This window comes from Lycorma delicatula, chromosome 5, assembly GCF_047948215.1.
Source record: "Lycorma delicatula isolate Av1 chromosome 5, ASM4794821v1, whole genome shotgun sequence".
Classification (NCBI taxonomy): Eukaryota; Metazoa; Arthropoda; class Insecta; order Hemiptera; family Fulgoridae; genus Lycorma; species Lycorma delicatula.
The window spans coordinates 166,365,021-166,392,540 of record NC_134459.1 but is presented as its reverse complement, the minus strand read 5'-3'; the positions used below and the strand labels follow the sequence as shown (position 1 = coordinate 166,392,540).

The following is a 27,520-nucleotide window of genomic DNA, read 5'->3' as shown; positions in this document are numbered from 1 at the left end:
ATAGAGACGATCCCACTTCTGATGTCGGAGAGGCGAGGAGATTTGTCAGGGATTCAACGTTTTGTGTTTCACTCATTTTTATTATTACAAGTGGAGAATATATAAGATTATAATAAAGTTCAATTAATAAAAATGAGTAGATAACTCGTACAATGAAATAATTACAAATGATAATTATCACTCATCAATAACTCAGTAGTACACGAATTATAATATAAGATTAATTCAATTTAGAATTCAAATAATATTAAAACAACTTGCGATAGACCGAGGCTCAGGGAAATAACGAATTCGCGATCACCAGGACGTCTGTTCAATCTGGGTTCCAAAGCAAGACTGACTTTTCTCAATATTCTCAAATAATATGCCTACTGCATATTTCCCTTTCCTTATTAATTTTATGATACCCCTATCGTCCTGGGATCCCGACTACGTTGACAACCATGTGCCTACCTGGGCCTAAGCCTACCGCAATAAAACAATTTAAACCTTATTCTACAAAATATTACAAGTAATAGCACATTTCTTAAAACTACTAAAAATACAGATATTCTAAAGAATATTCTCATCGTTTTGTCGGAAGATACTCCACTGTACTTTATTCTCCGACATATATATGTTAATGATCCTCCATCAGATGAGAAGGCATCATCTTAGTACCGAAATATCTATTTTTTATTTACCTATAATTTATTTACCTTTATTGAACAATAGTGCACCAAGTTGAACCGACTTATTAAAGTAACTAACTTTTCAATTTGATACGTTCTCTGTTTTCCATATTGTGGATATTATTAAAAATATTACATCAGCTAACTCTCATGGAAAGGGGTCATTGGAATCTAAAATATATTACTAAGACTTCAGACTTTTTTCTTAATTATACTTTATGAGTGCATAATTTTTAACGTACAAATACCACATCATCAAGAATGACAAATTTGAATCAAATTTGTTATTGAGTATTCTGTTATTTTCGCAACAGTACTCTAAATATAACTGTGCTCTAAATATGACATAATTATATCAATAATATTTGAAACCATACGGAATATTTAAAAAAAGAGAAAACAGTGAATTGCTCTTAACTGTTTTCGGGGAAATAGCCGGGAAAGTTTTGTTGATCTTTGCTGGTATTTTATTTTAAATTTATTTTTGATTGTATGTATATATACATATATATGTTCTTAATTCCACTATAAGTACTTTTTTTCTTTTTCCTGTTTAGCCTCCGGTAATTACCGTTCATATAATACTTCAGAGGATGAATGAGGATGATATGTATGAGTGTAAATGAAGTGTAGTCTTGTACATTCTCGGTTCGACCGTACCTGAGATGTGTGGTTAATTGAAACCAAACCACCAAAGAACACCGGTATCCACGATCTAGTGTTCAAATCTGTGTAAAAATAACTGACTTTAGTAGTCAGTTTAAATGCTGGAACTCTCGACTTCCAGATCTGCTGATTTAGAAAGACGCGTTCACCACTAGACCAACGCGGTGGGTCCTCTATAAGTAATTATGATGATCGAAATGTACGTCAAGTTTTAGATTTTTAAACCGTAACATTTGCTTTTGGGAATTTACTATTTGGTACTTCACTTCAATAATTTTTTGACATAAAATATTCATCGTTATAAGATACAGATCTAAACAGTACGAACTGAATCTTGAAATACGTTTAAGTTTACGAGAAGAAACAAAGACGAGTCATAAAGTCCCCAAAAAAGAATGATGTTAGACACTGTCAAATGCATGAAAAGAAAAGGAACAATATACAACAAAGCAAAGATGAATAAGGAAAAGCGCAGTAAAGTAAAGCAAGTTCATCATTTAATATAATAGTTAAGATACACAGCATGAACGTAAAAAAGAAGAAAAAAGGAAAGTAATGTCAAACACGGACCGAGTTAAATTCTAGATCTTACATAAATAAACAATTATAGTATTAAAACGATCACTTTGAATTAATTTTTAAAAATATACTTTTGCTTTGCCTTTATTTAACTGCTCTAAAATTTACCGTGTGTTCTTTTAAATAAATGCTATTAAAATGGAGTTAAGTAAATTAAAACGGATAAATAAATAAGAAATAGTGATAAAAACAGGTAATGAAAAACTGCAAGCAAGAGAAAAGTCCTTAAATTAAAAGTGGAACTTAAATGCTACTGTTTTAATAGAGTACTAAACGAAGCTGGTTCTGTCCTCAGTTCAATAAAATGGGCTGAACATGTTAACATATATCCAAAGCAAATTGATATTTTAACAGATTTATCAAACGCTAGTTACGATTTCCGAAACGAAAATTTAATTGCAGTTTTACTACCTATGAAATTTAACGATTAAATAATAAATTAATGTAAACTACATGCAGAATAGAATACTGGAATACATAAATAAGTATGGTTTGAATTTAAATAGCTTAGTATTTTTTTTTTTTTTTTTTACTATAATCATTTTCATAATTCATATTATTTTCTCTTGATCTAGCCTCTATGTTCCCTCTTAATTCAAGTTAAGACGTAAACATTACTATTGTTATTTTAAAAAAATTATTTTTTTTTCTGAAAAATTTAAATAAATAAATGCAATGTTAATAAGCATCCAAACGCCTCAGTAATAAAAACGACACTTAAAAATAATTGTTTAAGATAATAACTTTATTAAAATATTATTTTTTTTATTAAATAATAAAATATGGAATTTTAATAAAAATAAAATTCCACGTATTATTTATACAATTTCATGACACCTTTTATATCAGTCTATTATAATCGTACATTATGTTAAACTACACTAGAATAAAGAAAGAATCAATCGGACTATATTATACTAGATAAATGACGCAGGTATATATACGCAGATAATTTTATTATTTTGTTAAAAAATATTCTGGCGAAGAATAAAACGAAAATATCTAGAAAATGTAACCTAATAATAAAGTACAATCACTTAAACACTGAATAATCGAAAGCATATTAAATGTTTCCCCTACCAAAGAAAAACTCTTTATATTAAACGTATTACAACGGAGATCGTTTGATACGGTTTAGGGCAAATCAAATAATAAATAGTAAAAACATTAGAATGGTAAATTAATCTTGAATTTGAAAATCAATTTCAAGAAAAACAATTATTCAATTTTTTAGACAAATTTGAAAATCTTGCACAATTCTGCGCAAGAAGACTGATGTTTCCTTAATTTAATTAACCTAAGCGAATCGTACTTTTCTTCGAAAAGTCGGTAAAAAAAATTGACAGTAAAAGTGGTAATTTCAAGGTACACGTGACGGGAAAGCAATAGATAAAATAAGACGATTTAAAAGTGTATTTAATGTGGATGAAAGCGAAACTTAATTTACAATTTTAATACTTTTGATAACCATTTCTCTGGTACAGCTGAGAAAAGGGTCTTAATAAATATGGAGATAGTAAACACTTTTCCATTCCTAATGATAAAATAGTCAGGGAATTCAGTTACCTTAATATTTTCATTTCATGTTTTCTAGTGATAAAATGGAAGTTAAAGGTATAACGTACTTTCTGCCAACAAAACAAACACAATAATAGGATAATGGTCTAATTTTATAAAAAAAAATTATCGGTGGATATAATCAATAATCTCCTATATAATTAAAAACATTTTGAACACGTAAAATGTTAAGAAACCTGTTATTTGTTTCTTTTTTTGCTGAAAAAAATGATCACAGAGGTGTGGGAAATTATAGACATGTATCGCTTATACTTGCTTTTCCCAAAATGGTAGAGACTGCCATGAAATCAAGACTGCTTAATTATTTATTTATGATCTAAAAGTTTTGATGTCATATTTCTTAATCTAAATTTACTTTTGGTTCTAATAAATTGGAACCGATTGTTAATTAAATATTTCGGCAAAAGAAGCTTTTTATTTTATACGCTCCAACACGGAATTCTATTACAAAAAATTAAGGGAGGTGGGAATTAGAGGTATGGCTTCGGGTTAATCTTGTTCAAACCTATGGATTCTCTTCCAGCGCATTAGAATCGATGAAGATTATTTAGGTAAATGATATGAATTGATAAGTGACTGTACAAGGAACATAAATTTTATTCTTAGCATTTAGAAATAAATTATTTAATGAAAATTCTAAAGAACTGCACAATATTTGCTATGCGGAGATGTTACCTGGAACGACGTAAAGTCGAAAATAGCAGAAGATCGTAAAAGAATTAGCAAATGAGTTTTATAATTATAGGTATGTCAACTGTCAAATTAACTAGTTAATTTGATAGTTGACGGTCGCAGACAACTGACTAGTTAACTACTAAATATTCCGTTTTAGTGGTCAATCAAAATTTAAAATAGAAATCCCGAGAATTGAAACTAAAAAAAGAATTTTCAATAAAACGGGGTAGACCGTTAAGTAGTAAGTAAGAAGTAAACTGACAAAAGCAGAATGAATTCTATTATTTTGTAACAAATATGCATTGCTACAATTTGTTGTTTCAGCTATCGACATCAGGTATACTACCGTTTCTCATCAAACAATCATGTAATCCTGATCCGAACGCTGATTTACAGTCACGTCTAATAGTAAGTATTTTTCATTTTTCTAAATAATCGTGATTATATTTTATTCTATTTGGACCTAATTAGCAACACTTTCTTCAGTACGGATAGTACTAATTTCTTATCATTAAAAGATAGAACAGAGAAAAAAAAAAAATTTTTTAAACTAATTTATATTGTACCAATTTAAAAATTTCAGTTACCACGTTTTGTTATGATACAGAACAATTTACTTTTGTTTAGTCCTTTAATTGAATCTACAATACAAACACACATTTTTTTCCCGGTTTTCACTTACTCCTTTATTTCTTTTTCCTGTTTAGCCTCCGGTAATTACTTTTAAGATAATACTTCAGAGGATGATTGAGGATGATGTGTATGAGTGTAAATAAAGTATAATCTTGTACATTCTCAGTACGACCATTCCTGAGATGATGTTTGTTTAATTGAAGAAACCCAACCACCAAAGAACACCGGTATCCACGATCTAGTATTCAAATCCGAGTAAAAATAACAACTAGCTTTACTAGGACTTGAACGCTGGAACTGTCGACTTCTAAATCAGCTTATTTGGGAAGACGCGTTCACCACTAGACCAACTCGGTGGGTTTTTTCATTTACTCCTACAACCGTCCAACCGTCCGTTCCATCCATACGGTTATGACCAGATAAAGATTGAAAGAAAGAACCATACAACAAAACAAGGATTAACAATTGTAAATTGCGTTTGGTTTTTATTATACAAATATATTTCAACAAATGAAAAAATATTACATATATATAAACGTAAGAACTGGCAAAAACGTTTCTTCGTATTTATTCCAGAAGTAAAACAGAATTTTTTTAATATCTGAAATGAAGTTTATGAAAACAAATATGCTCTGTTTTGATCTACTACCTTTTGCCATTTTTGAGGTAAAATCGTAATCCTATCTCTGGTGAAAATCTGTGTATTCTGAGCGAAAAACTGTGACAAATGATTGTCATAGGCTCTTCAACTTAGAAAATAGTTTGTTGGCTTCAAACCTTACACGGTGAATTTAATCTTACCGTTAAGAAAGTTCTGTAAACCAAAACAAATGGTAATCTGACGGTGAGGCGATAGACGCATCAGAACTTCCCGGCTAAGCTTTTAATAATTTTCGATAGGTCACTAAAAATGTGCGGAGACTGGCGATGGAAGACGACACCTATTCGATTAATCAATTCTGGTCGGTTTATCTCGACTGCTTTCTAGTTGTTGACAGTGGAGGTTACAACCAATTGTTTGATCGGGCGGTAGTAGCTCATAATGGACACTTCTTTTTAAATCCTACTATATACACAGCATCGCTTATTTTGGCTTTGACATCAGGTTTGTGGAGCTCACCTTGGTTCGACCGCGAACTTTTCCATACATTATTATAATATATATGCATTTTCATCGTTCGTAATTTACCGATTCAAAATCTATTCAATTTCATACCGTTTTAACAGCAATTCTCAGGTGGAAATTCAATCAATTAAATGTTTTACTGTTATATCATATAGGACCTGAAAATCTAATTTTTTTTTCTATCTAATCTTCAAATGGTTAAAACTGGTTTTTGTTGCTATCAGAGCGTTAGTGTGCCGGTTTTGTTCAATTTTTATTTTCATCTCATCGAATTTTTCAGTTTCTGACCGAACAGAGATGCATCATTTACTAAAGAATTTCCACAACAAAAACGGTTGAATAAACTTTGTGCTGCACGTATCGAAACTATATCATGTTCGTAAACAACACATTTTTTAACGGCCTGATTCACTTTCTTCCAGTTTTTGGTAATAAAATTTCAAATTACTATATCAAATTTCTTCCTTATTTTCATTTTAAAGACGCAAAAAACTTTTAAATTAATAAACTAATATAATCGCAGCTTTCATAAAAAAAAATCAGTGTGATATTCACACTCAGGTGTGACCTTTGAAACGCACCAAAGGGTTCTCATATTTGACTAATTACTAGGTATGTAGTGCTAAAGCCATAAACCGAGAGAGGATAAGAATCAAACCTTTTCACAACCTCCATATATATGGAGGTTACATATATATATATATATATATATATATATATATATATATATATATATATATATATATATATATAAACAGAATTGAAAAAATAAGTCATACGTGGTGGTCATTTCTATTTAAATAATTCAAATTAGTTGATCTGTAAATAGTTTTCTCTCACCCGATATACGGATTTTTTTTTTAGTTTTGATACATTATCTCCAAAATAGTCAATTCTTCAATTTATTGACAATATTAATAAAACTTGCAGTAAGAGAGAGTACAAAGCACTAATTAAAATGAAAAATCTCAAATTTTCTAAATATAGCAGTGGGATTTTAAGCCCAATTTAAAATACAGCATCACCGCATTTCTACAATTATTGAAAATGTAAATAACTGAAAATGAACTATAACCGGTGTAGTCAACAAATCCTTTTTACTTGAGGAACAGGCTGATTTGCGTTAATACAGTCAATCAAATCAGTAATGAAACCTCCTAGTATTTCAAATAATAGAGAAATATACCAGGATGGGTCTAAAAAGTGTTATATTTAAGTTTATAATAGAATTCATATTTTTGAAATTTCTGTTCACCTACTGTACAAGATCAGGATTCCCGGTATTCTAAATACGAGTATGAATAATAACTATGAATTAATTAATTTATATAATATTTTCATTTTATACGGAAATTAATAGTTATTTTTTCACATATTTTATTATTGTACGGTACAAAGAAAAAAAAGAAATATCCTTTATATATTGAACGATTATATTTTACTCAATAAAATAAAGTTTTCTGATTTATCTTCTTTTATATTTTATGGTAAAAATAAATGATAAAATAAACAAATGTAGGTCGACATACAGGAACTGTTTAGTATCATTTTACATTTTACGTAAGCTTACTAAATTAAGCTGAAGTAGAATAAATGCTAAACTACAGAACTTGTTATATTATCACTGTATTTATATAAAATTTCCATTTACCTTTTTAAGTCTCAACCTACACACAGGATAAAATGTTGTTTAAAAATAAATTACTACAAATATATATATATATATTATATATATATATATATATTATATATATATATATATATATATATATATATATATATATATATATATAAAACAAAAGGTTTCTTATCTCATATATAAGAATATAATTATGTTATTTATTAAATTGGAATGTTGTGTTATTTAATTTTTTTTATTCTGCTTTGGTTTGTACATTCACTTTCAGCAAAATAATTACTTAACATAATCAATAAAAGAATGAAATGTTTGAGATAATAAACCAGTATAATAAATATGTACAAAAAAAATATGAAATATGAAATAAATATGTACAAAATACAAACCGAATAACAAAATTTATTATTCAAGATTATTCTCTTTTTTAAATTTGCCTCACTTTTCAGAGGTTTTTTTTTAAATACTTTTTGGAAGCTTAGTTTTCAGAGGTTTTTCCTCACTTTTCAGAGGTTTTTTTTTATAGTCGCATCAGCAGTTCAGGTTATTAGCGACTGATCAGTGCAATGTAACTATACCGGTAAATTCGTAGAACAAACTCAGGTCAACAACTTCTGAGCCGTGTAGTTAATATCCAGATACCAGTTACCAAAGAACACTAGTATTCACAGTCTATATTCAAATCCATATAAAAGCAACTTACCTTTACAAGGAATCAAACCTTAAAATTTCAACTTCGAAATCAGCTGATTTATTACATCGAGTTTACCGCTAGACCAACCCGGTGGGTAATTTTGTTTTATCTGTAGTTACTATTAAATTATTTAATGGTTTTTAACAAATTTCACGGTGCTTCAATAAAATTGTTGTATTTTTCTTTAAATTAATTAAAATAAAATCTTTTACTTTGCTGTTTTTTCATACACAATTTTGCTATCATTTTAATGATACAATATTATATAAATGACATTAAAAATAATTTTGTGTTTTTTATTATGTTTTTGCGGTATATCATATTTTATGTACACTTATATCTAAGCTTCCAATGAAATCAAAAATTTCGTCTTGAAAGTATTCATAAGCACTTAAATGGAAACAATACTACCACAAATCCTTAACTGTGAAATCCTGAGATTTCAAGGTAAGAAAGCATCATTACCGTTAGCCTGGTCATCAAACAGCTTTGGTAATCCTTAAATGTATTTATAACTAGTTGAACTGCCGGAGTTCTCACAAATACCGGATTATTTAGTTTTACTCGGATGTGAAATCGATCAAAATTCAATAAAAATATTTCGTATGAATCTAGTTCAAAATTTTATTAGGTTTAATTTCTGTCCCCTGAAATATTTTATTAGCATTTATTCACAGAACAGAATTCACAAAATTATTTCCCCAAAAGATGTAGAAAAAATCTCTGAAATGTAAAATAGTTTTTATTGAAACATTGAATATTACAAAATATTTTATTTTAAATCTTGATCGCTTAAACACTTTTTGCAAAAATGATTCCACAAATTTATTTAAAGGAACCTGTTTTAATTTTTTGTTTATTTTTTTTCTGAGAAGTATCTGATAATTAAATACCTCAAAAATATGATTTTTGTAGAAGAAGCACCCGTTGATAAATACTTCAGGCGTAGAATTAACAAGCCGTCTTAGGATACCGTTCCAGTATATACGTACGTTATTTATTAAAAATAAGTCGGTTCATCAATTATTTACACTAACTGTTACTTATATTTCTCATTGTAATCCCATAAAAAAAATAAACTAAACACAAATCGAGATGGGTAAATACACTAATTAATCTAAATAAGGCATATATATATATATACATAGACTGACTACCCATTTTTTAAATACTAAAAGAGTTAGGTGTGGTTGATAAAACTAAAGTTACAATCAAAGGAATACAACTTGTAATATTATGGGCGAAATTTCTCATCGTTCCTCATAAAAAGAGGAGTAAGGCAGAATGATAAGACTCTCACTGATTTTTCAACTGTGTTTTAGACAAAGTTATCCGCTAGTGGAGAAATAAACCAGAACAGCTTCCTATGTCAAAATCGGAATAGCAAGATGCCGCACAGTTATATATCCACGGTTTACCTTTTGCAGATGTTTTGTTCGCACATGTAAACAATCTAAAACAGCACAGAATAAATAGTCATATTTCATGAAACAGCTGTAAGAACAGTCCTACAAATACGTTTTGCAAAAAAAGGAATATAAAACCAATATCGGGAATCGTCCTAACATTCTTAAGAATCAATTACGGAAGAATAAAAAATGTAAAATAAATTGCATACCTTGAAGAAACTGTAGAATGAAATGACGAATAAAAAACATCATTAGGAAATCGAGCGGACAAATTATAATCGGGGCTTGTCGTGCAACGCAAAATAAGTGCAAAAATATCTCTTTAAATGTAAAATTATAAGGCATTTGAGTACGGGGATTCGTCCGGAAGTATTATACGATTCAGAATGTTTGCTGTAATCAAGAAGATCTTTTTAAAAATAATCCCAAGTAAGAAAAAAGATTTTTTAAGGAAAATACTTGATCCTACATAGGACAACGAAGAACGTATAAACTTCCCATCCACCAGAATGTTTTACCAGAAATTTAAAGAAATAACAAAGATAACGGATGATAGTAATAATGTATGGGTTTCACATGCCACTGTTTACGGATAATAGGATTTCCAAAAAGAAAATCCTCCTCTTTTAACTAGAAAAAAAATTAAAAGCGTACATTCTGAAATAGTTCAGAAAGATCTGAATAAATCAGTTAAAAAAAACTCCGTACTTTCAAAATCGAGAATGAATCAAGAAAAAAAGAAAACTCAGAAATAAGAGGAAACAAAGCAGAAGTTTCAAAACCAGACATGCCAATGAGAGAATTAAAAAGAAATTAGCAGGAAAAAGGAGACGGGCGCTTAGAAAAGTGGTAAACGTGATAAAAAGTTGGCCGAAAAAAATCAAGGCGTTTGAAGAAAAAATTCTGTTGTTTTAGTTTAGTACAGAATGTAAACATGAAAGAAAAACCAACAAGCAATTTTATATAGACGTAACTTAATTAGATATATTTAGTACATACATGTCCCTTACTATAGAATATTAAATATTTCGCCTTTCTACGAAAATTTTGACTCATTAAAATTTTCTAATTAATGAACGTTATCGCGAGTAAAGTTTATAGCATTTTAATAGAGGAAATACCAAAGTAAAATTAAATCTCTTTTCTAAATTTAACTTCTAAGAATCACTTAACTACGTCTCTCAGAAACTGATTTACTCGTAGTCAAAAGATATGTAATCGCTACCGACAACATTATTTTAAGAAAAGAAAAATTACAGTATAAAATATGATGCTAGCTTCTGTTTAATATTTACTTTTCACAAGAAATGGGGTTACTTTTATAGATTTCCGCATGAAATATATTTGAAAAGCATTAGTAAAATTACTACTAAGATCTACCCAAAAGTTCTTAAATGTACAGCGAACATAGGTTGAACATTTATTTATTTATAAAACTATTCTTTCCGTACAACTTAGTTTTTAGAAAAGTCTGTCATCTAACGCTATTACTATCTCAAACGATAACTAGGGTGATAATGCCTTCACAATATCTGTTACGCCTCAATGAATAGGTTTATCTACAGTAATCAATAAAGCACCGTATAAGCGACATTCAAATTATTGTGTTAATTTTGATTCAATTTCGTTGTAATATTTCAGCATTACGCTTATCTAAGCCGATTTTTTTTAACAATTTGCTTACAAGTGAATTTATTTGGTTCTTCTATATTTAATTTAGTTGATATCCAGTTTCATGCAATTCAACCCTTAAAACAGCATCTTTCACTAAATCCAGCGAACGAGAAACTTAATTTTTAAAACGTATATTCAAGAATCCCATAATTAATACTTTCTTTGAACATTCGGTAAAATAAATTATTATTTGTAAATGAAAAAACGTTTTTAATTTTTTATAAGCTTCAAGTTATTTTATTGAGAATATTTTACGCGATAAAAAATTACGTTAAGTATTTTGCTAGTTTTAATATGCAATTTAGCTGACGGGAAATTTTTAAATTAACTAACAATAACGTATTAAAGATTATTGCATTCTCCTAAAAATATATTATTGATTATATTTTTTGTTTAAAAATATTTTACATTAATTACAAAACAATCTGATTTCCTATCATTTATATTTTTAAAAACATAATGGGAGAAATCTTACGTTAGATAAACGTACGAATAAGTTTTTTTTCTTTTTCCTTAGGTTTGTAATCATCTATAATTTTTAAGGTTTTGACCTTAAAAATTCATTCGAGTCATTTGATCAAGAGATTAAACCACCCAAATCTTTTTACTGAAACATTTTGAATTTTTTTTCAGTTTTACTCTAAATATTGTATAATTAATGAATATCTAAAAACCTTACGGCGTATTGGAAATACAAATCTGTCATCTGCAAAGCCGAATAAATTGCACAACTTACCCTTTGCAATTTTTTTTATACACACCCAATAATTTTTGACAAACCTTTTTCCAGATATTTTATATTAAATTTATTGCAAATATTGTGGCAATCCTCTGCAGACATAGAGTTTCTACAACGGTTCCTTGAACCGTTCCGGTAAATGTTGATTACTAACTTTTTTTTACTCAGAGAGTTGCATATCTTACCCGTTCCTGACGTTATCTACGAAATGTTTAATTGTGTACCGATCATAAAAAAACATATTTATTTCCAGATGAACACAAAAATAGAAACGTAATGGATTTTGATATTTCTTTTTTAATAAAAACTTATTTACAGTTTTATAATAACCAGATCACAAATTTTGGAAGTAGATTCTCTTTAGTAATAATCTAATAGTTTGGGAATTATTCGGTATTTTATGTGTGTAACTTAAATACACCGATATTTGCAAGCGTACCTGCAAGTGTCTGAATTAGTACGTAATATTATTAATGATTAATAAATTTTTTATCTGTTACAGTTTTTTAGAGGACTTTGGATGTGGTTCCTGTTAAAAGTGATTGACCTCTGCGATACGGTACGTAAACGTAGTTTAACTTAAACCTGAATGTCATTTTCTTAATTAAAAACACCTTGTAACAATCTGTATTACATAGAAATGTAATGAAAAGTATATACTCTCTTTAAATGATTATTAAAATTAAAAGAAAAAAATTATCTTATTTTATATCACTTAATATTTCAAAAGTAATATACGTTTGGTTTTTTACAACTTTGAATAAGAAAGAAAAACCCTTTATAAATTTCACCGATAGAAACTAAGGTTTTATAATAAATAAATTCATAATCTTCTTTTAAAGAAATGTTCTTATCTTTCTATTTTCTAAAAGCCGGTTTTTCTTATCTGAATTTTCTCATCGTAAAGTAAAACTTCTTTTAAAATAGGCTTTACCCTTAAATTTGCAACATCTATATAAAGAATTCATTATAACTGGAAAAGCGAATAAAAATTTATTCCCTCACCTACATAGAACAAAAGAAAAATAAATATTAAAATAGAAATAAACCATATTTAAAAGAATACTACTGTAAAAAAGATTAAACGGTTTTTTAAACTTGTTTCAAATTTTTGACATTATGAACCCGGTAAAATATTAAAAACCCACCATCTGCAACGTTTAATTGATTCACGAAATCAAAAATTCGGGACTTAAAAAAGATTACGTGAAGTTAATTATTTCTACTTTTATATCTGTAATCTTTTAAAGTTTTCCTATGAGATTTCTTTAAGTCTATTTTGTATTTTCTTACCTTTATAGAGAATGTTGTCAGTATAAAGCAATGTAAGCAAAGTCAGTATAAAGCATGGTGTTTCTTTTACACGAAACACCATGTGAAAAATCCTGTATCTGATAAATATAAGGAAAGGTTGTTTATTTTTTCCTTAGGTTTGTAATCATTCAAACATAAATCATAGGAAAAAGCGCCATGTAAACGTATGAAGCAGGTAGGGATCGGCCAAATTAAGTTTGCCTAATAAAAGTTAGGCAAAATTAATATTTGTGTAAATCTAATAATTTTTTTATTGCAAAACACATATATTAAAGAAACGCGTAGAGTTTTCGAAATTCATAGTTTATTAACCTTTCATTAATTGTTACTGTTTCATTCATTGGTTTGGGAGGAAAAAGTATTATAAAAATTAAATAATATTACAGATTATATAGCTGCTAAAGTGAACAGATGCTAATAATATAAGTTATACCGGTAGTAACACTTTCTTAACGGTATACATGACTGTTTTGATTTTTTGTTAATACAGGTTTTCTTACTTAACCTTTCAAAACAAATACATAATTCATTTATTTATTATAAATATTCGTACACAATAGTTTTTTTTACGTAGTAACTTTTGGCTTATTCTAATTTATTGAAATCAACTATAACTTCAAAATTTGTCCTAAGGACTTTTATTTGTAATTATCATTCGTAAAAAATGAAAATAATTAAAACGATTTATTTTCTCTGTTAAGACCAAACACTTGTAAAGGTTTATTTTGAATAAAAATCATATTACTAATGAATGTCTGAAGATATCTATAAAGAAAGCAAATTTATAAATTGCTCAGAGTAGAATAATTAGAATGAGTGACCGGACTAATTAATGTGGTATTACGTCATAGAAGAATGATATCGTTACTAAAAGAGGTTTAGCTTTGTGGGCAATAGTAATACTAGCGTTACCATTAATAGGAATTTTATTCTTTATTTTTTTTCCTGTTTAGCCTCCGGTAATTACCGTTCGGATAATACTTCAGAGAATGAATGAGGATGATGTGTATGAGTATGAATGAAGTGTAGTCTTCTACAGTTTCAATTCGACCATTCCTGAGATGTGAGGTTAATTGAAACCCAATCAACAAAGAACACCGGTATCCACCATCTAGTATTCAAATCCGTGTAAAAATAACTGACTACTAGGACTTATACGATGGAACTCGACTTCCGAATCAGCTGATTTGGGAAGAAGTGTTCACCACTAGACCAAACCGATCTGATAGGTTTCATAGAATTTTAAATACACTTAAGATTACTCGACTCGCTAAAAAAATTGGCGTTTTCCCATTAATTTGAATTTTACTCAAATATTGATGAAACAAAATATTAAGTACATACAAACACTTTTAGTAATTTGATTTGAACTGTACCCGATTGGTTTACAATTTCTTTTTTTACTTGACAAGGAGTCACCTTTATTCGTGGAGTTCACCTTTATTCATTGAAAGACGATTTTGTGACACTTTTATCTCTTATTTTATATTTTATCAAAATCACTCTCTCTATCTTTATCTAGTTTTATATATATATATATATATATATATAATTAGTTCAAGTGTACGTCAGGCATTTTGTTTTACACGCTACAAAAATGGTTTATCAAACATAACAGCCAATTAAATTAGGAGTCAGCCTATTAATTGCTGTGTGAATAAATAAAAATTAGTTGAAAGGTGTGATTAAAAATTATAAGCTATACATATTTTAATTATCAGCAATTAACAGCCTTTTTTTTAATTAACAGCATCTGATTAACAGATCATTTCTTTTATTTATATTTTGTTCAATCAATATTCTGAAAAAATTTCATTCACGCACTCAGTATTTAACGTTTTTTTTTTTGTTTCTAAACAATGGCATATTTTCGACCACTCTTTAATATAATTTGGAAACATCTGTATCTCGAAAAAACATATCCGTTCCTTATAAGTAAATCCTAAATATTATTTTATTATCATTAAAGCACATATATAAAAGATTTACATGTATCAAACGCTTACATATATATATATATATATATATATATAATCCATTTCGGCACGCCGGAAGGCGGATGTAGATTTCACCCGTGCTAAGTAGAGTATAAAAAAGAATTCCACCTTAGATTTCCACCTTGAAGTTAAGAAAAGTTCAAATTTACTCAATACGACAACGATTGCATGTGAAATAAAGTTTCACATGTTTAGCGTATGATAAGCCCCATCATCTTACAATTCCACCAATATTTTGGACATTCCTTGCCGTAAGGGTTAGTCATATCGAAAATTGTACCACTAGCTTTTTTTTTTACATTCTGCAAGAGAGAGGTACTTTTGTAAAGAATAGTACTGTTACTTTCTATTGCATACATACAGAAAAATTGTAGGAACCGATTTATAAAATTTTATAACTTTACTTAGTTATTAATTTGAAATCTTCAATAATTTTAAAAAAAAATTACAGTACAGATTATATTTAAAAACAATACTGTGAGAATCGTATACATTAATGAAATAAAATAAAATAAATGTAATTGTATGTAATGTTATTAATGCGTTATGTTTCTGGAAAACAAAAATAAATTGTTTGGCATAAAAAATTAAATAAGAAATTGTGCAAAGATTATCATGTATAAAATATCGTCTCATGAGAAGATAATGTGTAATTCATACAAAAAATTTAGTTCGTCAAAAACCATTTTACTCTTTACATTTGCCAATTTGATACAAATTGGCAAATCTAGTTGTAATGAGCGATAATATTGATAATATTCATTATAATGAGAGATAATACTGATAATCTTCATTATAATAATAAAGATTAATTGTATTTTAGCGGTTGAATATTTTAATACAATTATATTATTGTAAAATCTAATCAAAAATTCCTGATAAATGATATTTATTTTAATTCACGTCATCAGGATTGACTTTCGAATTACTATTATCTTCCGACTATTCATATTTTCATATGTATATTACCTACCTTCTTTCATTTTACTGATATAAAATTGTTCATTATATTTTTCCAATAATAACAGAAAAATTGAACGGTTTATAACGATAAATAAAATACAGGTCTACAAAAATAAAATCGGGAATTCAAAACCATTTAATATCTCTGAAGTTCAACTTACAGTAATGAATCGCAAATAAAATGAAACTCTTACTCTGACAGTTTTCCCTAAAAGTATTCAAGTATTCACTTTCGTCACGCGTTACACATCAATCGGTTAGAGAGTTCGTCACGTACATTAACCAGCATGTTTGCAGTAACAGAAGCGACACCTGCTTCAATTTTAAGCCTCAAACCGAGTAGATCAGTAGGAATGGGGGCATACATAGGATCACTTATAAAACCTCAAAGGAAAGAAAATCGCATGAGGTCAGATCCGATATTCTTAGAGGCCAACGCAAATAAGCTCTACAGGTCTATGCCGACCGATCCACGGTTCACAAAAACGTCATTTAACGAATCTTTGTGTCAGTGAAGTATCCTGTCACCCCCTACTCCTGTTATGCTTGCTTAGGGAAGAAAAAACGGCCCGTAAACAGCCGTCGGGATATTCCACAGAAAAATTTAATTTTGGGAAGTCCACTTCTGTTTGTAGGAGTTCATGTTGAATTTTCTTACCCCCCATACGGATAGTATACATGTTAAGTTTTCCTCTACGATTAAATGTTGACTCATTACTAAACACAATAGTCGAGTCATCATCATGCTGCAACATTTTCATATTGAAGTTGGTTTGCACAACAAGCCACAGGCTTCAAAGCGTGTAAAAAGATATGTAAGAACACATCAACAAATACGTAAGAATTCCCCTAAAAAATTCCAAGCTGTCATAATTGCCACCATTCTAATAATTCTTCTAATTCTGGCCTTCCTAATAATTATTTTTAGGACCTCTTATGAAAAACTCCCAGACACATCCGACATTTTCTTCAGGTACACTTGGTTGTCCCATAGTCTTCCTTTTACAGGGGTATCCGGCCGTTTCAAACCGTTTATTCCATCGACTAACGTTATTACCAATTACAGGAACGCAATTTAATTTTTTATTGCGGATGTTGAACAGCAGCTACAGATTAACATTAAGAAAACTGTAAAACACCATTAAAACTGTAAATCGCCATTTTTGCTAGAGGCGCTGTCATGCGAAAAGATAGACAGTTAATATACAGCCATGCGCGCAGCTGAAATTGTCCTTTATGAAATTTTATGCCTTAAATCTATACTGTTCATCTCATCCAAGAGATATAACAAATTAAAACTCCAATATTTTTTTTTTATACGCCCGTTATTGTTTTATTTAAATTAGGAAGTAAAGTAAGATATAATTTTAAAACATTAAATAATATTTTTAATTTAAAATAAAAATTTAACAGGAAAATTATTTTACAGGTAATTTTTATATTACGAAAGAAACAATCTCAAGTTACATTTTTACATGTTTATCATCACGCAGCGGTTGTACTTTCGACGTGGCTTCACATAAAATATGTAAGAGGTAAATAATACGTTTTATTATATTAAATAAACTTAATTTAACAATGTAAAATTTACTGTACTGTTTATAAAAAAAAAATATTATTTTTAACGTGTAAATTGGTGTATAACGTTACTTATTAATAAGTAAATAAATGATAAATTCTTCATTTATATAATATGCTGGAACACATTTTGTGAATTGAAATTGGAAAGCTCAGGAAATAGAATATAAAAGAAACATACAAACTCCTTAAATTTTACAATGAATCATATCATTTTAACACTAAAGACAGATATTGTTTAATTAAAAATTCAATGATAAATGTGAACCGAATTAAAAATAAATTATATCGATAATTAAAATTTTTATAATTTTATTTATCAGCAAATAATAAAAAAACCCATTTATTTTTTTAAGGAAATACCTATATTCTATAATCTATTGATTGTTTTATATGATATTCTGGCAGTCTTCAGATATCCTGTGCAGACTGTAGGAATGTTAATTTGGAGCTTCTTGTAAGTTACATCCCTTCTGTTTTTTTTAATGAATTTTTTTAGTAACTTTGGATTGTCAGAAAGAATTTATTATTAATTATAATTCAAAAACAAAATTATGAGCGTTGGAATGTATCAAATAGCAAGTTTAAATATAACTTTTACCGCATAACTTTGATGTACATAAAACCTTATTGGAAGAAAAGCATTAAATTCAGGGATATTAATAAACAGCGTTCTAACATCATAAAAGAAGGTTTAAATACTATCGATAAAAATAATCTAAGCACTTTTTGTTGATGATTTTGATAGAAGGATGGAATTTTGTGCGGAATTTATTATTAATTGCGAAGAACATCCTCATTTCTCTACCTGAATGATATGATTTAATTAAGCATTGTTAAATTAAATGGTCGTAATTATGTTTAATATGTTATTAAAAAAAATCTTTGGAAAATTATCAGGAAGAAATAAAACGTATGAAGAGTTCATATTCGGTTTAGGATCACAAAAATGCAAGTACCGGGATCTTATTTCTTTCACGGAAATATAACAGACGGTTACATCTTGGTATTTTATCAAGATAATTTTACTCCCGTGAACTGTTGAAATATCCTACGTTTGATGCTGACGGTCTCTATATTTGGAAGAAATACGGCAAACTACTTTAATGTTCTCTTAAATTAGAATTTAATTTAATCCACTGAATAAATCTGAATTCAGTGAATAAATGAATGTTCATTTGATTTGTGACCTTGAAATTTTTTTGTAATAATATAAAACTTTTTATTAATCTGTTTTCTTAGTAGTAATTGACAACACTAAATTTTGGACCGTTTTTTATTTTCTTATATGTTTTTTAATAGTTTGGGGTTTAAAAGAGAAGATTTTTAGGCCATTTTCAGCAAAGGATCTGATATGCAATGTTCAAAAACCTCTTATATTTATTTGAGAATCTATCATAAAAACGTTTTTATAGCTCGAAATATTTAAGTTAATAAAATAATTTAATTATACTATACAATAATAAAAATTTTAAGAAATTACCATTTTCCATTATCGATTAATGATAACGTCTTGTAATATTTAAGCTAAATCCAAAGCATTTTAGAAACTTTTATTAAAATTTCTTCTAGTTATGAATTATAACAATATTATAACATGAATTATTATAATTAAATTATAAAGTTAGGTTCATATTAATTTTCACAACTCGATACGAAATAGTTTATAATTAGGTATCCTAATAATAAAACATTAATCATATGTTGTATTCGTATAATATGTTTCAGGGGAGCAATCAGTTGCAGTAGGATTTTTAAATTCATTTGTACACGCAGTCATGTACACATATTATCTTCTAGCCGCACTGGGACCATCTGTACAGCCATACCTCTGGTGGAAACGTTACCTAACTAAGTTACAACTGGTCAGTTTCATTTCTGTTACGCATAGTTATACTAATTTATTATCGTTTTAATCAGCACTGAAAGCGCAAAACATTGAAAATTACAATTTTATTTTCATTCAGTAGAGTGTTAAAAATGAGTTTAAATCATACAGATATTACTTTTTTGATTAACTAAAGGTGATAAATCATCAATAAAAAATGGAGAAATAGTAATATACAAATAAGTTTATGTAGTAATAAGAGATATGAAATCTTAATATTCTTAGCAATAAACGGAAATTTTATACATAGATAAGAAATTATCGTAAATAAATGAGAGAAAAATAATAAGTAGCCCTTCTCTTTAATAATATATAATTTTTTTTCTGAAGTATTAACCTAGAAAAGATTTAAATAAATCATTTTTAAAAATTATTTTTCCTCTGACAACTTAAAAACTGAATCATTAAGGGAAAACCAATGAACAAGTCAACATTAATATCAAGACGTATTAAAATTTTTAATGTTAATAAAGATAAAAAATTTTCGAATTTTAAAGGAAGTATTAATTTAAAATACAAATTAATCTAAATTAAATATTAATAAAATAATTAACCGTTTCAATAAAAACTTTGTTTAAGCATTTGAATTTCTATTAAAGGAAATTGTGCAGTTATAACAGCTTATAAATTTATTATTTTCAATATGAAAATAATAATCGAAATTTTTAACGGTGTCACTCTTATATTCATAACGGTAATTGAGTGTTTTATACACATATACACATTCTGCTAGTATCTACCCGGCTAGTATATTAAAATAATTAAATAAAATAGATTTTTGTACCGCTGGATTCTTTATAATTTTTTCCGCAATTCTCTTTACTATCAAATATTATAAAAGACTACTGTCGCAAAAAACCGTTATATCCATGATGGATGCAGAGGTAAAGTCTGTTATAATGATATCTCAATTTCAGAAAATAGTTCTATTTTCTTAATTTTACATTTGCATTGGAAAATGCAATGTAAAAAAAAAATGGATGCAGCATGATTTTGCATAGGGCTGATCAATTGGTAATTAGTTAATTGGTATTTCATCCGCCACCTCTTCCTAGGTCATCCGACGTCACAGACTTGGAGTCTATTCCTAGGAATTATTAATAATATGAAAAACGTTAACCAACTTATTTAAATAATTAAAATTCAGTTAACTTTTATTAAATTATATATAAAATAAGTATTCGGCCTTTTTACTCCTAGAAAAACATGCGTTTGCTATTCATATCCAACCAGTAATTAAAAGTATTTTAGGTTACAACCGACGAGCCATCTTACAGCCGGATGATTTTTTGCACTAATTCCTGTCTCTTCACTTCACTACTACGGTCATCGGGACCGGTCATCGGGAATAAAAATCATAGGAAAATAAAAAATAATTGTGAATAAAATTAATTGAAAAATTCTTCATAATTGTGTTTCGAAAAATGTATAAATTAAAAAAAAAAAGTCTCGAACTGATGTTATATAGTTATCAGTATAACCATACTATTATTTATTCATATACTTCCACATGTACAATAAACATACGAGTACAGTTTAAATAATTATAAAGTATTCTATATATTTTTTTTTAAATTTAAACTGATTATATATGCGGAGTGCAATCATTAGTATATATAAAAGAAATAAAAGAAAATTGTATAACAAATAAAAATATAAACTTATTATTATAGTAAAACTTATTGTTATTTAAACAATAACAGAAAACTTATACTTACAAATTAAATTAAAAAATTCTACATGTATTAGTGAAGTTAAACAAAAAGGTTGTATATTTATGCGCCCGCGAACTGTGTATGATAAATACTAACAATTTCTAAATGTTCAAACCTCACAAATATGTTTTATCTCCTTTCATAACTAAAACGTGAGATAAAAAGCAAGTTTAGGAAATAGATGTGCTTAATTTTTGTGTTAGATAACTACCAATAAAAGAACTTTTAAAAGACGTTTTAAAAGAACTTTCCCAATCATTTCTAACAAACCAAATTTATAAACAATCTTAATGCTATTTATTACTAATATTCACTAAGTTTACTTTTAAAAAATTATACTGTTTGTAACTTCAAAAGGCAATGAATGCATGATTTTGTTTGTTTAAATTTGAACAAGTAATAATAAGATAACCTTAAATAATTTATAATTAACAGATAAAACCAACAATTCGTATAAACAAATTTATTACAATGTATTTTTTTTCATCTCTTTCCCCGGGCCGGATCCACGTGAAGCATAAACACAGCCCGGGGAAGTGTCCATCACTTTAATCAGCCTACCCGCCTTACGGACGTATGTCCGGCATCACAGGCAACCCCGCCGGTAGGATCTTAATTTTCTTGCCCTGCCACTAACCACCGGTGTGCAAAGCCACCAGATCCGACAAAGTCGTGTCCAGCGACCCACACCAAGAGCCGTGACTCGGTCTTGGATTGCCTGCCTGAAACGGATGCAACGCGAAGGTCAACTCCGCCAGGACTCGGCCTTTTAAGCGCCTGCCTCTAACAAGCGCGACCCACAGGTCGCACCTGCCGGGACTCGGTCTTATCAGCTTATCAGTGGACAGACGCCCACTCCACAAGTGGCTGTACCGCACCCCATTGCTACCCCACCATTCACGGTACTGAAATAAACCGGAACGCCAAAACGTAGAAGAAACTGAAAAGCCAGACACTGGGCAACAGCCACCTTCCACAAAGCCTGTAAACACCAGGACAGCAAGTCACTCGCGAGTAGCACACTCAAATCATCCTCAAAAATCCCCAAATCATCCCCACTGCCGTCTTCAAGCTCTGATAAACTATCGACTACAAACTCGGCGATCACCACTCCGCACCTGCTACTCCGTAATCCCATCCTAGAGGTCATCCTCTCTTGAGCAACAGTTTTCCCAGTCGATGCAGATTTACTGCCGCGTGAAGATACACTCTTTGACTACTCCAAGTAGACTTCCCACCTCCAGTCTGGGGCCGATTATGATCACCGCCAGAACCACTTTGCCCAGAACAAGATATCTCAAAAAAAAACAAAAAAAATAAATAAATAAACAGAAGTTCGTAAAGCAAACAAAAAAATGCAATTACCAGAAATAAAGTTCCTAGAACCACAGAGAAACTTTAAAATAAAGTAATAACCTGTAGATCAGAACAAATTGTGTGCAAAGCGCACCAGAAAAATCAAAAAATTCACGAAATCGAAAACGTTTCTGAGGCCAAACATAAAGAAACAGCGAGCAACTGATGTATCTAGCTAGCCTAAGGAGGCTAGCTAGATACATCAGCGGTGTTCTTATCATCAGCGGTGATACATCAGCCTAGTTCTAGGAGGCTAGCGGTGTTCTTTGGCGGTTGGGTTTCAATTAACCGCACATCTCAGGAACGGTCGAACTGAGACTGTACAAGACTACACTTCATGTACACTCATACATATCATCCTCATTCATCCTCTGAAGAATTATCTAAACGGTAGTTACCGGAGGCTAAACAGGAAAAAAAGAGAGCCTAAGGAGGCTTCGAAAATAACATGTGAATAACACGGAAAACGAAAAATAAAACGAATAACACAACAAAACACAGGAAAATGAACATAAAGCAATAAAACGGAAACAAGAAAGAAAAAACAGAAAATAGTAAAAAGCGAATGCGAGTTGTCGCAGACACGTCTAGACTCCACGAAGTCTCAGAGTTGTCTCCCTATTACAATGTATTACGACTACATAATTTATACATTCAGTTAATATCTAGTGATGATGATTGCATAACCATCAAAATGGTAATTTAATTTTAGGTATTGTTTTCAGTAAATGTTTTTATTTTATTTTTTTTAGCGATCTATTTTTACAAATGGTCGTCAAAAGGATTGCGACCTACGACCATAAATAAAATTGAATGGCTAAGAGTAACGTGTCAAGAGACCATCCAAATATAGCTCACCTCAAATACAACAATAATAATATGCATCATCTTTCAATCCGCAAACAAAGCACCAAGTTAACAAAAACAAATATAAAATACAGCAAATAATCAAGGCAGATAAATAATAAAGTCACAAAACATTAAAGTTATCCAAATAAAGTCACGAATATTAAAGTCAGATAAAAACAATAGAGTCACTAAACAATAAATACCCCAAACTCTCAGCAAAGAATCAGATTGCCAAAAGATCAGACTGCCAGCTTCAATATATGTCAAATTCCAGTGTAGATTCTTAAATTTTGAACTACCTTTGTACAATAATCAGTGTATCTGTTAGATTTTAGAGCTGGTTTGGACTGTATTTTTTTATGAGATGGTAGACGATTAAATGAAGCAACGCTATGTTCTTCTTGAATCGTTATATTTAATTTCTTGTCACCCTTTGCATTTTAATTGAATTACAATAGTTACATTAAACATAAGAGTGTATATGACACTTTAGTCATAATTGAACTTGAATATTATCAAGAAACTATGAGTCCCCTTGGACTGAAATGAAAACACGATCGCACTGTGCGGGATCCTGACGTAGAATATAACTAACACTAATCGTCCATACGGACGAAATGAATAATACGACCGCACTAGGTGCGACTCTAACGTAGAATGCTAGTAAGGCCTCACCTTCCGGTTAGCGCCAGCAACCACTAGAACGCAACACCGGATGGCTGGACGTGGAACGGAACAGTATCTTTTTTTTTTTTTTGTCTTCAGTCATTTGACTGGTTTGATGCAGCTCCCCAAGATTCCCTATCTAGTGCTAGTCGTTTCATTTCAGTATACCCTCTACATCCTACATCCCCAACAATTTGTTTTACATACTCCAAACGTGGCCTGCCTACACAATTTTTCCCTTCTACCAGTCCTTCCAATATTAAAGCGACTATTCCAAGATGACTTAGTATGTGGCCTATAAGTCTGTCTCTTCTTTTAACTATATTTTTCCAAATGCTTCTTTCTTCATCTATTTGCCGCAATACCTCTTCATTTGTCACTTTATCCACCCATCGGAACAGTATCATCCCGCTTTATTATAGCACTCTAATGATGCCCAATCGCATCTCGGTGATGTTTGAAAGCATCATGCTTTCAAACATCAGCGAACTGCAGTACACGTAGCCTCCTCAATCGTCTTACTTTCTCACCATTGTCAAATAGATTCAGCGCCAGACAATTCACAGGCTTATCTAGCTTAGATATGTAGTCCGTATGGTCCTCCGTATCTCCTCATGAACACGTGACACCCTAACATACCCATGCACCTCATCGTTCCTAGCAAACCACGGAGCCCCTGATACCATCCTGAGCACTTCTTTTGAGACTGTTTGATGACTTCAACGTTACTATTACAAGTAGTCCCAGATACCTGTGCATAACTCCAAGGCAACAGCGGTTTATTAGTTTAGAACAAATGAGACCGTCTACCAAGGAGCCAGTACATTCGTGCGAGTTTAGCATTTAGTTGTCCCCTCTTCTCTCTGAAGTGATTCTTTCAGGTCAATCGACGTTCTAGACAAAATCAAAGGTACCGTACCGTGTCCGTGTCAGGGATGAGAGTAGTATCCAGTTGAACGGAACAAAACGATTTTAAATGTACGTTTTTTTTTATTTATAAATATATTATACATCAAGGTCTCTTTATAAAAACTCATCACCGATCTTAATCAATCTTATACCTATAAGATTTTTCACGGTCTTTTCTAACCATTATCACCTTTTTTTTATTGTTTCAAAGCTGTTTACAATGGGTTTATTTTTACCTTTAGTAAACTGGATCACATGATAAGGAATCCTGAGCAAAACTTCTCAAAAATTACACACTAGTAATATAATATTATTACTGGTAAAACATTAACGTTATTAACAGTGGTAGTACAACGTTATTATCGCTGGTAAAACATTTATTCTATTAGCAATTATAAATGACACAACACCACTCTTAGCTCAAGACCCATCACACGTTTTCAAAGGAGGATGTGAGGATAGAAGTCGACGGAAATTTTTTATTAAGAATTTTATTAATTTATTAAGTTTTTATATATCTATAAGATAAAAATTTATTAAGAACCTAATAAATTAATTTAATGCTGCATTCAATTATTTCATAATTGTAGAAAAAGAAACATATTTTGTTCAACCCGGAGTAAAAGTATTACAAATCGATATTGATAAAAATAAATTACTAATATTGCTAATATATTTTTATTATTTTATGTAACAATTTTTTTATTTAATGAATAAAGTTATTCCCAAGTTTTTATCAAAAAATTGGACTCCGTTCACGTTTGTTAATTATTTTGTTCGTTAATTATTATTTAAGAATAATTTTATTTATCAATTCGCAAAAATTTGCGAAGATAATTACAGAAGGAAAAATATAGAAAACAACAAAAATATTAAATACAGCTAGAAGTAATGATTTAAACTTAAAAGCCTATAATAAATAAAAATTATGTTAAAAATATCAACTTTTGGAAGGATATATACATAATATAGCAAAATAAGTTTGTTACAAATGTAAAACTCTCAATGGAGGAATAATCCACAAATCAGAAATTATAGAACCTTTGGAGACTTGTCATTGGTGTTTGTGTTGTGTGAGTGAAAAACATTCTTCTTAGTTTAAATAACATTTAAAAAACTATAATAATGAAAAATAACATTAATTTTTTTTTTTTCAGATCCAGTTTGTCAGCATGCTTATTTGGTTCACTTATTTATCGACGAGTTGTGAAGTACCATTTTCGTATAAAATGTATAACTGGTTTTGTATTTCACAAGCAGTAGTATTTTTTGCATTATTTTTAAGTTTTTATTTTAAATCTTATAAAACTAAAGAAAAAGCTCAGTAAATTAGGTTAAAATTACAAAAAAAAATATTATATCTTTCTTTTTTTTATTTTGTACATATTAGATATATAATATAATTAAAAAGAAAAAAATATACTATTTTATTCGAGTGAAATTTTTCCGATAAAAGAGAAAAGAAATTTTTGTCTGTATAACGAAAGATACATACCTATTAATAGATTTTTTTAACGTGTTCAACCGTTTTTATGTGCTATTAAATACAGAATTTTATTAAAGTGTTGAGAAGTCATTAAATCAGACTATTACATCAAGTTGTAAAGTCGTAATGTGTTTCTATTCCAACAAAACACTGCCTTATCTTATATTTTTCTTAAACAATCAACTAAATTTGTACCCCTGAACTATGTCATGTATTTTAATTAAAAAGTATAAAATATCGTACATAAAATTAAATGATTGAATGAGCTTGTAACAAATTTAATAGTAGTGTTGCAATGTGTTATTTTTCAAATTGTAATTAGTGAACGAAATCGCTGAAAACAACTAGAAAATAAAAAAAAGTTATTATAATAAATAATTGAGTAAGAAGAAGGAAGACAAGAATCCAGTAAGTTAAATTCATATTGATTTAACTATTGAATACATTATTATACTTTGATTTTAAAACAAAAAATAAATCAGAAAAAATACAATAACTCATCATTTTTTTTTATTTATAAAATTCCTAATACATTTTCATTTCAAATAAATTCATCTATACTATAAGCATTATGCCTATGTCAGTAGATCTGAATCGTAACATGGTTTCAAATTTACTTCATCAGTTTTATTCTTTTGCTTCAATATTTGTTTATTTACAATCTGTTTCGAGTAATTATATTACAGATTATATTAATCTGTATCTTCAAGTAAATTGTA

At 29.2% G+C, this 27,520-nt stretch overlaps 1 protein-coding gene across 1 annotated transcript in view; it reads left to right on the top strand.

Annotated features, from left to right (window-relative positions):
* The window catches only part of LOC142325573 (very long chain fatty acid elongase 1-like), an 80,975-nt gene extending 53,678 nt beyond the window's left edge, over positions 1–27,297 (top strand). The window contains exons 4-8 of the mRNA XM_075367482.1: positions 4,494–4,577; positions 12,583–12,639; positions 17,784–17,889; positions 19,661–19,797; positions 26,473–27,297. Of these exons, the coding sequence (XP_075223597.1) occupies positions 4,494–4,577; positions 12,583–12,639; positions 17,784–17,889; positions 19,661–19,797; positions 26,473–26,643 (555 nt within the window). The 3' untranslated portion in view covers positions 26,644–27,297. The remainder of the gene's footprint in view (positions 1–4,493; positions 4,578–12,582; positions 12,640–17,783; positions 17,890–19,660; positions 19,798–26,472) is intronic.
* Positions 27,298–27,520: the final 223 nt, after the last annotated feature.